The sequence below is a fragment of the Emys orbicularis genome, chromosome 20 (assembly GCF_028017835.1).
Source record: "Emys orbicularis isolate rEmyOrb1 chromosome 20, rEmyOrb1.hap1, whole genome shotgun sequence".
NCBI lineage: Eukaryota > Metazoa > Chordata > Testudines > Emydidae > Emys > Emys orbicularis.
This window is the reverse complement of record NC_088702.1, coordinates 17028387-17043448: the sequence shown is the minus strand read 5'-3', so window position 1 is coordinate 17043448 and position 15062 is coordinate 17028387. Positions and strand designations below refer to the sequence as shown.

Sequence of the window (15062 nt, the reverse complement as noted above, 5' to 3'; positions counted from 1 at the left end):
TGTCCCCTTGCGGGTACCTCTCACCCAGGGATTTCAAAGTGCCTTGTAGATATTAATTGGACTTCACAGCAGGTTGTGCAGTGAGTTGTATTATGGGACAACTGCAAATGAGACAGAGGAAGTGATTTGCTCATGCTTAGCATCGGAGCAAGGACTAGAACACAGAAGTCCTGACTCTCAGGTCCTCAGCTCTAACCAATAAACAAAGTTCTCTGCCAGAGTGAGGTAGGTAAATTAGGAGTCCTGACTCCCAATCTGACTCTCTGTACACCTCACGTTCTTACTGTTAGACCTTCATCCCCTCCCAGAGCTGGGAGGAATAGAATCCAGGAATCCTTATTCCCTGTCCCCTTCCCCCGTTCCAACCACCAGACCCCAAACCCTTCCCAGAGCTAGTGACAGAATCCAGGAATACTGACTCATTCCTTCCCTCCCCCCAGCTCTATTCCTAATTTCTGTTTTCTTTCACTCTTTAACAAGCTTTTCCTCAAACACATCTGCCTGTTCTCTCTGATCATTTCATCAGGCCCCACCTGCCCCCATAACTCTCACTACAAGCTGTGTGGGAGCCGCTGTCCTGCTACCTGCCACAGCCTCTCAGCGCCAGACGAGTGTGACACTCCCTGTGCTGAAGGGCGTTTCTGTGACGCCGGGTTCCTCCTGAGTGGAGACTGGTGCGTCCCTGTCGCGCAGTGCGGCTCTGTGCACCAGGGCTGATACTATAGGAAGGGAAAGGAGTTCTACCCCAGCGACTCCTGCCGGGAGCGGTGCCGGTGCAAAGGCAACAGGGTCGTTGAGAGCTGGGAGGCCTCCTGTGGGGCCAATGAGCAGTGCAGGGTGGAGAACAGAGTCCTGGGAGGCCGCCCTGTGGAATACGGAATGTGCCTAGCATCTGGTGGACCTCACTACATCTCCTTCGACTTCCAGGGCTCCTCCACTTACACCTTAGTCAAGGTCTGCAGCAGCGACCCCTGGCTGGAGGAATTCTCCGTGGTGGTAGAGAACAAGAGCTCTGGTGGTGGCCTCATGGCTCTGATGAGGATGGTTGTGGTCTCTGTCCATGGTTACACGGTCACCTTGGAGAGACGGAGGAAGAGCAAGGTCGCAGTAAGTTTAAGTATCAGAGGGGTAGCCGTGTTAGTCTGGATCTGTAAAAAGCAACAGAGAGTCCTGTGGCACCTTTAAGACTTACAGATGTATTGGAGCATAAGCTTTCGTGGGTGAATGCCCACTTCGTCAGATGAAGTGGCATTCACCCACGAAAGCTTATGCTCCAATACATCTGTTAGTCTTAGGGCTGGTCTACACCCAGCCGCTAGTTCGGCGGCTGGGGATCGAAGTTCTGGGTTCGACTTATCGCGTCTGGTGTGGACGCGATAAGTCGAACCAGGAAGTGCTCGCCGTCGACTGCGGTACTCCAGCTCGGCGAGAGGAGTACCGCGGAGTCGACGGGGGAGCCTGCCTGCCGCGTGTGGACCGCGTCTGAACCGCGGTAAGTTCGAACTAAGGTATGTCGAATTCAGCTACGTTATTCACGTAGCTGAAGTTGCGTACCTTAGTTCGACTTGGGGGGTTAGTGTAGACCAAGCCTTAAAGGTGCCACAGGACTCTCTGTTGCTTAGTAAGTTTAAGATTAGTCTCATTAAAGTCTCATGTGGCACCAGTGCTGTGTTTATGTATAACCAGGACACGGTTGCTGAGTCCCCACCAGTGACGGGTGAATTTCCCTCTCATTGGCACAGGTGGACGGGACGCTCTACACTCTCCCACTGGCTACGGATGACAGGAAACTTTTAATCAACCAAGAGGGGAACAACATTGTTAGGATATAGATATTCAGGCCTATACTTTAAGAATTTAAGTGTATTCTTATCACTTAGCTAGTTATAGAGGTATAAAAGAAAGAATCAAAATCACTGTCTGTCTGTGTAAGGGACAGTCTGAGGCTCTGTTCTTAGGCTAAGACCTTTGGCTAAGCAGCAGAGGCAGCCATAAACTGGGAAGTGAACGCTCACATCCTCACATTCCAAACTAGTCACATTGAAATAAGGTGCTATTGGGCTGTTAGAATACAATCCTGTCCTGGTATTCCTGTCACCTCCAGAGAAAGGGAAGAGCCTAGAAGATGTAAAAGAAAACTTAGTTTGATAGCATCCTGTCTGGCAAGAACTCACTTATCAATAGACACAGCTGGAAAACCCTTATGTCTGTATAGATGTAGTTGTAAAACCAGGGCCGGCTCCAGGGTTTTGGCCACCCCAAGCAGCCAAAACAAACAAACAAAAAAAAGCCGCGATCGCGATCTGCGGCGGCAATTCGGCGGGAGGTCCTTCGCTCCCAGGCGGAGTGAGGGACCGTCCGCCGAATTGCTGCCGAATACCTGGACGTGCCGCCCCTCTCCGGAGTGGCTGCCCCAAGCACCTGCTTGACAAGCTGGTGCCTGGAGCCGGCCCTGTGTAAAACACTTATGTCTGTATAGATGTAGTTGTAAAATCCTCACTTCTGTATTGTTTTGTATGTTTATTTGTATGGTCTCTGTCTGGTTCTGTAATTGTTTCTGTCTGTTGTATAATTAATTTTGTTGGGTGTAAACCAATTAAGGTGGTGGAATATAATTGGTTAAATAACCATGTTACAGTATGTTAGGATTGGTTAGTTAAATTTCAGTAAAATGATTAGTTAAGGTATAGCTAAGCAGAACTCAAGTTTTACTATATAGTCTGCAGTCAATCAGGAAGTAAGGGGGGGAATGGGAATGGGAACAGGGAATGGGGGTGGGGAAATTGGAATCATGTTTTGCTAATGGGAACAGGGAATGGGAACAGGGATGGCTCTGTGGTGTCAGAGCTGGGAAGGGGGACACTGAGGAAGGAAACTGGAATCATGCTTGCTGGAAGTTCACCCCAATAAACATTGAATTGTTTGCGCCTTTGGACTTTGGGTATTGTTGCTCTCTGTTCATGCGAGAAGGACCAGGGAAGTGAGAGGGTGAAGGAATAAGCCCCCTAACATCTTGGTGCCGGTGACTCGGATGCATCGCATCGGATAGGTGAGTGGCAGCCTGTAAGTCCCCCTCCCCAACAGTCCACGCAGCTGCTTGGAGGGGGTAAGCCAGGGTAAAGGATTTTTAGGATAAATGGATAAGGAAGAACCAGGGCCCATACCAGGTGCAGGGGTCAGCCTGGGATGAGATTAAAAAAGGAAATGGAGGAAGTGTTAGGGGACCCAGAGGGATGGGGGGTGGCTGAGGACCCCACCCTCCTTTGGTATATGGGTAGTGGAAGAAGGTCCCTGCCCATTGGGACTGAATGCCTTCCAGGGAAAGGAGGCACTTCAGTCCACTTGTGAGAGGTTTGAAGTAAGTGCAGCATTATGGGAAGCTGCCAGTAATCTTTCAAGTTTGGTGCTATTTCAGCAAGGGCTGCTGAAGGGTTGTAAATTAGTTAGGGGTGGTTAAAGATAATTTGGCACAACAGGGTTTAAAGTCAGAAGCAGAGTTAACAGACCACCTTTAGGCCTGGTCTACACTAGGAGGTTATGTCGAATTTAGCAGAGTTAATTCGAATTAACCCTGCACCCGTCCACACAACGAAGCTATTTATTTCGACATAGAGGTCTCTTTAAATCGATTTCTGTACTCCTCCCTGACGAGGGGAGTAGCGCTAAACTGGCCATGTTGAATTAGGGTTAGTGTGGACGGAATTCGACGCTAATAGCTCCGGGAGCTATTAGCACCACTCTGTTGACGCTCTGGACAGCAGTCTGAGCTCGGATGCTCTGACCAGCCACACAGGAAAAGCCCCGGGAAAATTTGAATTCCTTTTCCTGTCTGGCCAGTTTGAATCTCATTTCCTGTTTGGACACCGTGGCGAGCTCAGCAGCACTGGCAACGATGCAGAGCTCTCCAGCAGAGGTGACCATGCAATCACAGAATAGAAAGAGGGTCCCAGCATAGACTGATCAGGAAATCTTGGATCTGATCGCTGTGTGGGGCGATGAGTCCATGCTTTCGGAGCTGCGATCGAAAAGACGGAATGCGAAGATCTACGAGAAGATCTCAAATGCCATGACAGAGAGATGATACAGCCGGGATGCAACGCAGTGCCGCGTGAAAATCAAGGAGCTGAAACAAGCGTACCAGAAGACCAAAGAATCAAACGGATGCTCTGGATCCCAGCCCCAGACATGCCGTTTCTACGAGGCACTGCATTGCATTCTAGGTGCGGCCGCCACCACTACCCCACCACTGTCCGTGGACTCTGACGATGGGGTATTGTCGACGGCTGCTTCCCCTGTTCACGGACGGGGAAGATGAGGAAGGAGATGAGGAGGACAAGGCAGTCGACAGCGCTTTCAACGCTGATTTCCCCAACAGCCAGGATCTCTTCATCACCCTCACGGAGATCCCCTACCAACCCTCCCAAGGCGGTAACCCGGACCGTGAATCAGGGGAAGGATCAGTAGGTAAGTGTTTTAAACATTTATTTTGAATAGAATAGGCATGGTATGTTAGCAATGGGTTTTTAATGATTAGTTTGCCCTAGGCGCTTAACTTTTTAGTCCTTGCCAGTGCAGCTACTGGAAAAGTCTGTTAACATATCTGGGGATAGAGTAGAAATCCTCCTGGGACATCTCCACGAAGCTCTCCTGGAGGTAATGTGAAAGCCTTTGCATCAGGTTCCTGGGGAGAGCGGCCTTATTGCCTCCTCCATGGTAGGAAACTTTTCCACGCCAGGCTAGCAGCAGGTACTCCGGTATCATTGCCTGGCAAAGCATGGCGGCATACGGCCCTGGTGTTTGCTGGCATTCACGCAGCATGCGGTCTTTCTCTGCCTCCGTAATCCTCATCAGAGTGATATCACTCATGGTGACCTGCTTTGAATTAGGGGAATTTTAGTATGGGGACTGATTGCCTGTTCCTTTAAATAACTGTAACCGGCGGTTTACAGCCACGCGGTGGGGGCGGGGAGGCGAACCGTTCATGCTGAGCGGTTCGCCGGCAGCGTGCAGGGATCTTTCCCGGGGACAGCCACGCGGTGGGGGCGGGGAGGCGAACCGTTCATGCTGAGCGGTTCGCCGGCAGCGTGCAGGGATCTTTCCCGGGGACAGCCACGCGGTGGGGACGGGGAGGCGAACCGTTCCTGGTGAGCGGTTCGCCGGCAGCATGCAGGGATCTTTCCCGGGGACAGCCGCGACGGGGGTGGGACGGGGCAGAGTTCATGCCGGCCGGATCGCCGGCAGCAGGAACTGGCCAACGCTAGGAGCATTGCTTGGAATGTGAAAGGAGGGCACTGCTGTAAATTAAGCTTTAAGCAGCCAAAAGTCTACGGCTTACCATGGCCACCTGCTAGCAGAATTCCGTTGTCCAGCCCCGCTTGTGTGATCTGTACAGCAAGACCCCAGGCACTCAATGTGAAGACAGAAAATTCGACCTTGTACTGAGTGCACATGTGATAGGTACTGTGCATGGTCTTGTTCACAGAGAAAGACTATATTCATTGTTTGCAAAAATGTATCTTTTTGAGGAATTCACTCCCTTTTTCCCACCCCACAGCTGCGAGTGTCTCCCGAGCTACCCCGGCATCCCCCTCCCAGAGGCTGGCGCAGATCAGGCGGCGAAAGAAAAGGACACAGGACGAGATGTTCTCAGAACTTATGGTCTGTTCCCGAGCCGAGGCGGCACAGCAGACCCAGTGGAGGGAGAACATGTCGCAATACCAGCGATCACACAGCGAACGGGAGGACAGGTGGCGGCAGGAAGACCAGCAGGCAACTCAAACGCTGCTTGGACTAATGAGGGAGCAAACGGACACGCTCCGGCGCCTTGTAGATGTTCTGCAGGACCGGAGGCAGGAGGACAGAGCCCCGCTGCATTCTATCGCTAACCGCCCTCCCCCGCCACAAAGTCCCATCCCCCCCTCACCCAAAGTCCCAAGAAGGAGGGGCGGCATGGGCCGTGAAAACAGTCACTCCACCCCTGCAGACTGCTCAAGTAACAGAAGGCTCTCATTCCCAAAGATTTGATACGTCCTTTCCTTCCCTTCAAATGCACCTCACCCAAGCCCCCGTCCCAGTTTCATCCCCTAGCTGTGTAGTTCTTAATAAAAAATACGTTTCTGTTAATTACTGTTTCCGTCATGTTCTTTTAGAGGACAGTGTGTTTGAAGGGGGGGAAGGGGGTTGGTAATTGGAGAGGACAGTCACCTTTACCAGGGTACAGACACGGGGGCAGGTTCAGCAGAAGGTCACACACACATTGCAGTCACTAGGCACACTGGTGAGTCTGGGAGGTGGTTTTCACGTTCTGTGTGGGGGGGCTATGTGAGTTTGTGGCGGGGGAGGGCGGTTACAGATCTTAGGCAGCAGTCCTTAGCCTGGATGACAGAGCCACATAGCAGGGGATCTGTAACCGCCCTCCCCCACCACAAAGTCACATAGCCCCCACACACAGAGTCCCGAAAAGGAGGGGTGGCAGGCTCCGTTGAAACAACCAGTCCACCACTGCGGACCGCTTTAGGAGCAGGAGCCTGTCATTCCTCGAGTTTAGAAGCGTCCTTTCCATCACTACACCCGCTCCCCACCACAGTCTGCGTCCCAGTTTCAACCCTTTACCGCGAAATCCTTAATAAAGAAAACGGTGTTAATGCACAAAGTTTCATTTATTTTATTTTTAAAGGTGTGTTGGAAGGGGGGGAATGGGGTTGGTAACTGGAGAGGATAGTCAACATTAACTGGGTAAAGAAATGGGGGCAGGTTCAGCTTCTGTTTAAAAAAATGTAATAGTCACAGGTTACCCTGGTCACTCTGGAACCGAGCTTTCAAAGCTTCCCGGATGCACAGCACGTCCCGCTGGGCTCTTCTAATCACCCGGGTGTCTGGTTGGGCATAATCAGCAGCCAGGCGATTTGCCTCAACCTCCCACCCCGCCATAAACGTCTCCCCCTTGCTCTCACAGAGATTGTGGAGCACACAGCAAGCTGCAATAACAATGGGGATATTGGTTTCACTGAGATCAGAGCGAGTCAGTAAGCTTCTCCATCTCCCCTTCAGACGTCCAAAAGCACACTCCACCACCATTCTGCACTTGCTCAGCCGGTAGTTGAAGAGTTCTTTTTCACTGTCCAGGGCGCCTGTATAGGGCTTCATGAGCCAGGGCATTAGCGGGTAGGCTGGGTCCCCGAGGATCACTATAGGCATCTCCACATCCCCAACAGTTATTTTGTGGTCCGGGAAGTAAATACCTTCCTGCAGCCGTCTAAACAGACCAGAGTTCCTGAAAACGCGAGCGTCATGAACCTTGCCCAGCCATCCGACGTTGATGTTGGTAAAACGTCCCCTATGGTCCACCAGTGCTTGCAGCACCATTGAAAAGTAGCCCTTTCGGTTAATGTACTGGCTGGCTTGGTGGTCCGTTCCCATGATAGGGATGTGAATTCCATCTATAGCCCCACCGCAGTTTGGGAATCCCATCGCAGCGAAGCCATCTATGATCACCTGCACGTTTCCCAGGGTCACTACCTTTGAGAGCAGTAGCTCAACGATTGCGTTGGCTACTTGCATCACAGCAACCCCCACGGTAGATTTGCCCACTCCAAATTGATTCGCGACTGACCGGTAGCTGTCTGGCGTTGCAAGCTTCCAGAGGGCTATGGCCACTCGCTTCTGGACAGTCAGGGCTGCTCGCATCCGGGTGTCATTGCGCTTCAGGGCAGGGGACAGCAACTTACAAAGTTCCAGGAAAGTTCCCTTACGCATTCGAAAGTTTTGCAGCCACTGGGATTCATCCCAGACCTGCAGCACTATGCGGTCCCACCAGTCCGTGCTTGTTTCCCGGGCCCAGAATCACCGTTCCACAGCATCAACATGACCCATTGCCACCATGATGTCCACGGCGCGGGGTCCCGTGCTTTGTGAGAGGTCTGTGCCCCTCTCAGACTTAATGTCCTCACCGCACTGCCGTAGCCTCCTCGCCCGATTTCTCAGCATCTGCCTCTGAAAAAGGTGGATGATAAGGCGCGAGGTGTTGACAACGGCCATAACTGCAGCGATGATCGCAGTGGGCTCCATGCTCGCGGTGCTGTGGCGTCCGCGCTGTCAATCACCAGAAAAGTGCGCGAACTGATTGCCTGTTGGCGCTTTCACGGAGGGAGGGCGGGAGTGAGGGTTGAATGACGACAGTTACCCAAAACCACCCTTGACACATTTTTTGCCCCAGAAGGCATTGGGGGCTCGACCCAGAATTCCAATGGGCAGCGGGGACTGCGGGAACTGTGGGATAGCTACCCACAGTGCACCGCTTCCAATGTCGACGCTTGCCCCGTTAGTGTGGACTCACAAAGTCGAATGACTGTCCTTAGTGTGGACACACACGTTCGGCTTTGTAATATTGGTTCCACAAATTCGCTTTAAGTAAAATCGAACTACTCTCGTAGTGTAGACATACCCTGAGAGACGGGAGCTGGGACTTGGTCCTGGGGCCAGGCTGAGAACCTGGGGAGAAGGTTCCCAACTGGTTCAACCCAGAGAGCCTACTCTTGGTTCAAAGCTAACAATATCCTTTTCTTCTTTTCCGTCTCCTTTCTCTCAGTTTCCTTAATTGGCTGCTGGGAGCCTGTACTTTAAACTGACCTGACAGGCTTCATTGGTTTCTTTCCACCTCTTCCCCCTCCTCTCCCCCTGGCTTTCCACACTTTTGTTTTTCTAAAGTTTTAATGAAGGGGACTTTAAATACTTATGTGAAATGTTTTGTGTTTTGTTTTGTTTGAAACAAAGTATAATAAAGGTCTGCTGTAGTCCACTAAATTTTTTGGAGTAACAGATCCATGGGCAACTGTGATGAAGTGGGACTGTTCTTAATGTTTCCTCTGAATACTGAGTGGGTGCCTCAGTTTCCCCTATGCATTTCTTAAGTCTCTAGGTGGTGGGGAAAGGCCAGTGTGCATAAATCACTGACACTCTGTCTCCCTGGCAACAAATGGCCAGGGCCCCTTCCCCCCCTGCAAGGAAATAGCTAAAGGTGAACAAAGAGATCAGGTGACCTCCTGGCCCAGGGAAAGAGACAAAGCCGGGAGAAGGAGGGGCTGGAGGGGGTTTTCAGAGTTGGAGCTACCTGGGGACTAGGAGTGAAGGCAGGCGTGGGTGTCTGGCTCTCTGAACCCCATAATGGACCCAGCCGAAGGGTCCCGTTCGCCGCTGTACCTACAAGCTCTGTTTTAGACCATGTTCCTGTCATCTAATAAACCTCTGTTTTACTGGCTGGCCAAGAGTCACGTCTGACTGTGAAGTGGGGGGTGCAGAACCCTTTGGCTTCCCCAGGACCCCGCCTGGGCGGACTCGCTGTGGGAAGCGCACGGAGGGGCATATGCTGAATGCTCCCAGGAGAGACCCAGGAGGTGAAGCCGTGTGAGCTTCTTGCCCTGAAGACGGTCTGCTCCGAGGGAGAGGAGGCTCCCCAAAGTCCTGACCGGCTTTGTGGGGAGCAGTTCCAGAGCATCGCCCGGGGACTCCGTGACAGCAACCATGGAGACAAATGTTTTACTGCCTTTTGAACAGTCTCAAGGTAAAGACAGCACAGGTTAAGACAGCTGTGTGGCAATAATTGTACTTGGTGGCTAAGTTGTTAAAGACAAAGTGCACTACCTTAAAAAACTAAATGTAAAAGTAAGTAATTTAAAAAAATAAGTAAAAAGTTACAAATACCTTTTTCAAAAATTAATAATACAGGGTTTAAAAAAAAGTAAACATTTAAAAGTTGTAAAAATGGTACAGGTAACAGTTGGAGATATACCTATCTCATAGAGCTGGAAGGGACCCCGAAAGGTCATCAAGTCCAGCCCCCTGCTTTCACAAGCAGGACCAATTTTGCCCAAGATCCTTAAGTGGCCCCCTCAAGGATTGAACTCACAACCCTGGGTTTAACAGGCCAATGTTCAAACCACTGAGCTATCCCTCCCCCAGTTGTTGTGTTTCAAAAAGCAAGCTTAATAATAAAACCCAGTTATATAAATGTAACTGTATGTGCAACTCTATGCAGTCACATTGGATGGAAGCTTGGTAATTCAATTATACCAGGGGGTCAGGAAGAGTGGCTACTACCACCACGATGCTTCTGTCCCCAGCAGCCTTTACAGCTATTCTGAGGGAGAATGGGCCCTTTTCCCACAGAAATGGTCTATGGGGGACTGCTGCAGGCAGAGGTATAATCTGATCAAAATTATTTAACTATTGGGTAATGTGATCAAAATCACTAAAAAAATGTCAGGGGTTTCTATTGAAACTTAACTTAACTGCCCCTGGCTGTCTCTGGTTGTACAAAATAAAAGTGTAATCAGGGTACAGTTGTGTAACAAAAATTAATTACAGTGCAAAAAATGTTAGGCAAAAAATAAAATTTTGTGTGTGTGCACAGGAAAAAGAAAAAGAAAAGGGGAGCAATAATAAAAACACTAAGCCTTGGGGTGGCTCTGGGGGATCGGACTGTCGCTTTGGTGGGGGTGCATAAAAACTTTGTGGGCAAGGGGAGGCAGTTACACCTTGTGTAAAATTAATATGGCTAATATAATGTTATAAAGGTTAAACTATTTTCCAAAACATGTGCAGTGTATATTAAAAAAGGGGTAAAAAAATTTCAAACAAAACATGGTACTTAATTAAAATCCTATTAGGGCTCCAAAAGGAGCCACAGTAAATTGTGCTTTCTTTTTCAAATTTGTGTGTTTTAAAGCAAAAAATAAAAATAAAAAGTAATAAAAACTCTGGTAAAAGTAAAATGTGTTCCTTTTAAAACAGTCTCTAAGCTGCTAATAGCATTGAGGCCAAAGGCAGACTGCACAAAGTCCTTTACAGTGTCTCCTATTTTGTCCTAGTCTCCATCCCCAGCTCCTTAAAGGGACACGTGCGGCCTGGGTGAAAAGAATGATGTCTTCCTGCTCCTTGATGGGAAGAGCACCTGGAATGAAGATGAATTCAGCGCATCCTGGAAAGTGTCTCTTGATGTGGTGCAGCGAGAGGTGCCTCATCTGTGATACAGCTCCGATGGCACCGTACAAGACCGAGATCTTCCTGTGGGCTGATCACAACCACCTCAGGGCCATTCAAAATTGTCACGGATCAGCCCGACTGGGTACTTCAGCCACAGTCTCCAAGACATATGTGCTGACAATGGGGTGGCACAGACCCTCTGCCAGAGCCTCCAGGCCTATTCAGCCACGTGCCAGACAGATGGAATCAAGATTGGAGCCTGGAGCAGTCTCCTTTGGCCGTAAGTTTACAGACCCATCTCCCGCCTGCTCGGTATTTGCAATTTATTACTTTGCATCGCGGTCTGCCTTCAGAGTCGGTGTCAGTGCTGATCCCAGTGCCACAGCGGGGCACTATGGGGCACTGTGATGCTGGCATTGACCCCTCCAGACAAGATCATGTTGCCCCTTTCAGCATAATTGGTTTCCCAATATTTAGGGCCTAGCTGGGTTGTTTCCATTAGGATGAGAAATAGACCATACGAGTCAGATTTGTTCTTGTTTCTTTACAATAAATTGCACACCCTGAACACTGGAGAAACGAAGGACAGCAGCAGGTAGTTCCCTTGCTCAGAAATCCCCATGGCTGCGTCTCCAGCAGGCTTTGTGCCCAAGAAGTCCTGTCTCTCTGCTTCCTCTCAGTCATGCTCAGACTCCTTCTGTAGGGTTTCTACCTCCAACCCACACAGTCTGCAGCTGATCTCTTAGCCTTTGCATTTGCAACCAGGGAAACCCCTATAGTCCACAGGGGTTATCTCTTGACTAGCACCATTTTCTGCAGCTGTTTTTACTACACAAAGGAGTTTGATTGCTCCTTTTGTTGAGCCTGAGGGAGGTTGTTCAGCTGAACCACTGGCTTTATCAAGACTCTGATTGCCTTTGGAGCTAAGATGCCTTCTGCTGGCAAACGTTAGCACCTTTCCCCTAACCCTCCAAATCCATTCTTTGGGAGAGAGTGTTATAATTAGGTTTGGAAGGATTAGATTTTTAATCAGTAAATGTTGGTAAACATTGATTTCAACACACACACACACTCAAATGTAGTAAGATGAGGCCCTGAAACATAAATCCTTGTATCAGAGGCCTGGTATGAGGCCAAAGGCCTGAACTAAAGTAATGGTCAAGACTTTGTTACCATAAAGCAAAGTTAAACTATGAGCAAGAGGCAGGTCCTGCTCATAGTCTGGCAAGGAGAGAGCTGGTGTTGAAAAAACATACATACCTAAATGTTACTGGACACTAGAGATATAAACATGTGCCAGGATGGTACCAAGAACACTCTGATACTAGTACAGGGGTCTCAAACTCAAATGACCACGAGGGCCACATGAGGACTAGTACATTGGCCTGAGGGCCGCATTTACTGACACCTCCTCCCCGCCCCCACTCCACCCCTTCCATGAGGCCCTGACCCTGCCCCGCCTCTTCCCACCCCTTCCCTGCCCCCATTCCAACCCCTTCCCTGAAATCCCCACCCCAACTCTGCCCCCTCCCTGCCCCCAGGGGTGTGGCGGGGGCTCAGGGCAGGGAGTTGGGGTGTGGGGTGCAGAAGGGGTGAGGGGTGCAGCAGGGGGTCAGGTGCAGGGTGCGGCAGGGGGCTCAGGGCAGGGGGTTGGGGTGCAGGAGGGGTGCTGGGTGCAGCGGGGGCTCAGGGCAGTGGGTTGGGGTGCAGGAGGGGTGCAAGGTGCAGCAGGGGGTCGGGGTGCAGGAGGGGTGCAGCAGGGGGCTCAGGGCAGTGGGTTGGGGTGCAGGAGGGGTATGGGGTATGGCAGGGGTGCGGCAGGAGGCTCAGGGCAGGGGGTTCGGCTGCAGGAGGGGTTCGGGGGGTGGGATCCAGCCCGACGCGCACCGGGGGCAGGGCAGGTTCCCTGCCTGTCTGCCTGCCCTGCCCCCGCGCCGCTCCGGGAAGCTGAGGGAACCTAGGGAAGGAGGGGCGCAGGGGTGTGTGTGGCTGTTGCTTCAGGCAGCGCCCCCAGCAGCTCCCATTGGCCGCGGTTCCCCATTCATGGCCAATGGGAGCTGCTGAGGGCGGTGCCTGAAGCAACAGCCTCACACACCCCTGTGCCCCTCCTTCCCCAGGTTCTGTCGGCTTCCCGGAGCGGCACGGGGGCAGGGCAGGTAGGCAGGGAGCCTGCCCTTCCCCCGGTGCGCGTCGGGCTGGAGCCGCTCTAGGTAAACGCTGGGGCGGGGGGGCCCCAAGGAGCTCGCGGGCCGCAGAAAATAACCCTGCAGGCCTCATGCGGCCCCCAGGCCACGTGTTTGAGACCCCTGTACTAGTACATTCCACACAGATAACAAGGAACATGCTGACCCATCCCAAAGACAGGGTCAAAAGGATAATATGATGGATAGAGTTGTTTTGTTTGAACCAACATGTACCAGGTGAGAGGCGGCACCCTAATACGTAGAGGGGTTGTACCTCAATACGTCAGGAATGATGTGTAACTTCTTTGTACCTGTATATAAGAATGCACCCCTGAGGAGGTGTCTTTGTCTGGCCTAGGGGGCAGGGGTAAATCCTGCCACTGACTGATCCGGTCCATTATCAGGGAGCACATATGTACTATTAGAACTGTAGACATCTGATCTGGGGACCTAGAGACTGTGTTTTGTTTGGCAAGAAACCTGGCCGGGTGCCTTCGTACCTTATTGGAGTCTGTGGTCATTGGGTGGTTCACTGGAAGTCTGGAGGGGAAAGTAGCAAACAATACTGTCACTGAATTGGTAAATCAGATGAAGTTAAAAATGGAATGGTTCACAGAGCACATTAGGAGACAGGAGCTGCGACTCAATGGCAGGGAAGTAAATAAAGAATTTAAAATGAAAAACCAAGATTAAGCAGGTTAACACCTATAGGTTAACACCTATAATTAATACATTAACACATGGAGCTGTATAAAGCTTATACAGGGTAAACTCGTAAATTGTCCACCCTCTATAACACTGATAGAGAGATATACACAGCTGTTTGCTCCCCCAGGTATTACTTACTTACTCTGGATTAATTAATAATCAAAAGTGATTTTATTAAGTATAAAAAGTAGGATTTATGTGGTTTCAAGTAATAACAGAACAAAGTAAGTTACCAAGCAAAATAAAACAAAACACGCAAGGCTAACTTTAATACACTAAGGATCTAGTTACAAATACTAACTTCTCACCCTAGATGTTATCTCAGGAACCATCCTTTTCAGACCAACGTTGTTGTTTATGGCCTGGGTGCAGTAATCACTCACACCCCCGTAGTTACTGTCCTTTGTTCCAGTTTCTTTCAGGCATCTCTTAAGCCAGCTGAAGACAAAATGGAGAGGCTTCCGGGGCCTTTTATATTCTCTCTCTTGTGGGTGGAAACCCCTTTGTTCTTCTGTGCAAAATCACAGCAACAAGATGGAGTTTGTAGCCACCTGGGCAAGTCACATGTCCATGAATGATTCAGCTTTTTGCAGGCCGACGCCATTGTTTACATGTTAGTTTGAACGTTCCCAGGAAAGTTCAGATGTGGATTGGCATCTCTTGAAGTCCATTGTTAGTTAAGTACTCCCAATACTTGAATCGTCCCTTCACAATATGTTGGCCAAATCTCCCTTATGTGTTTCCTACAGCAAACACTCCAAATACAAGCATAGAGCCAGTGCTCATAACTTTAGATATAAAAATGATACATGCATACAAATAGGATGAATATATTTAGTAAATCATAACCTTTGCAAAGATATGTTACATGGCATATCTAGCACAAAGCGTATTGCAGTTATGTCATATTTACACTCATAAGCATATTTCCATAAACATATCATAGAATATTAGGGTTGGAAGAGACCTCAGGAGGTCATCTAGTCCAACCCCCTGCTCAAAGCAGGACCAATCCCCAACTAAATCATCCCAGCCAGGGCTTTGTCAAGCCGGGCCTTAAAAACCTCTAAGGATGGAGACTCCACCACCTCCCTAGGTAGCCCATTCCAGTGCTTCACCACCCTCCTAGTGAAATAGTGTTTCCTAATATCCAACCTAAACCTCCCGCACTGCAACTTGAGACCATTGCTC

The 15062-nt window shown here is 50.2% G+C and overlaps 1 protein-coding gene across 1 annotated transcript in view; it reads left to right on the top strand.

The window, feature by feature from the left end:
- The first annotated feature begins 879 nt into the window (after positions 1-879).
- LOC135892202 (sushi, nidogen and EGF-like domain-containing protein 1) overlaps positions 880-15062 on the top strand; it is a 24103-nt gene continuing 9920 nt past the window's right edge. Inside the window, exon 1 of the mRNA XM_065419914.1 lies at positions 880-1107. Coding sequence (XP_065275986.1) covers positions 880-1107 — 228 coding nt within the window. The remainder of the gene's footprint in view (positions 1108-15062) is intronic.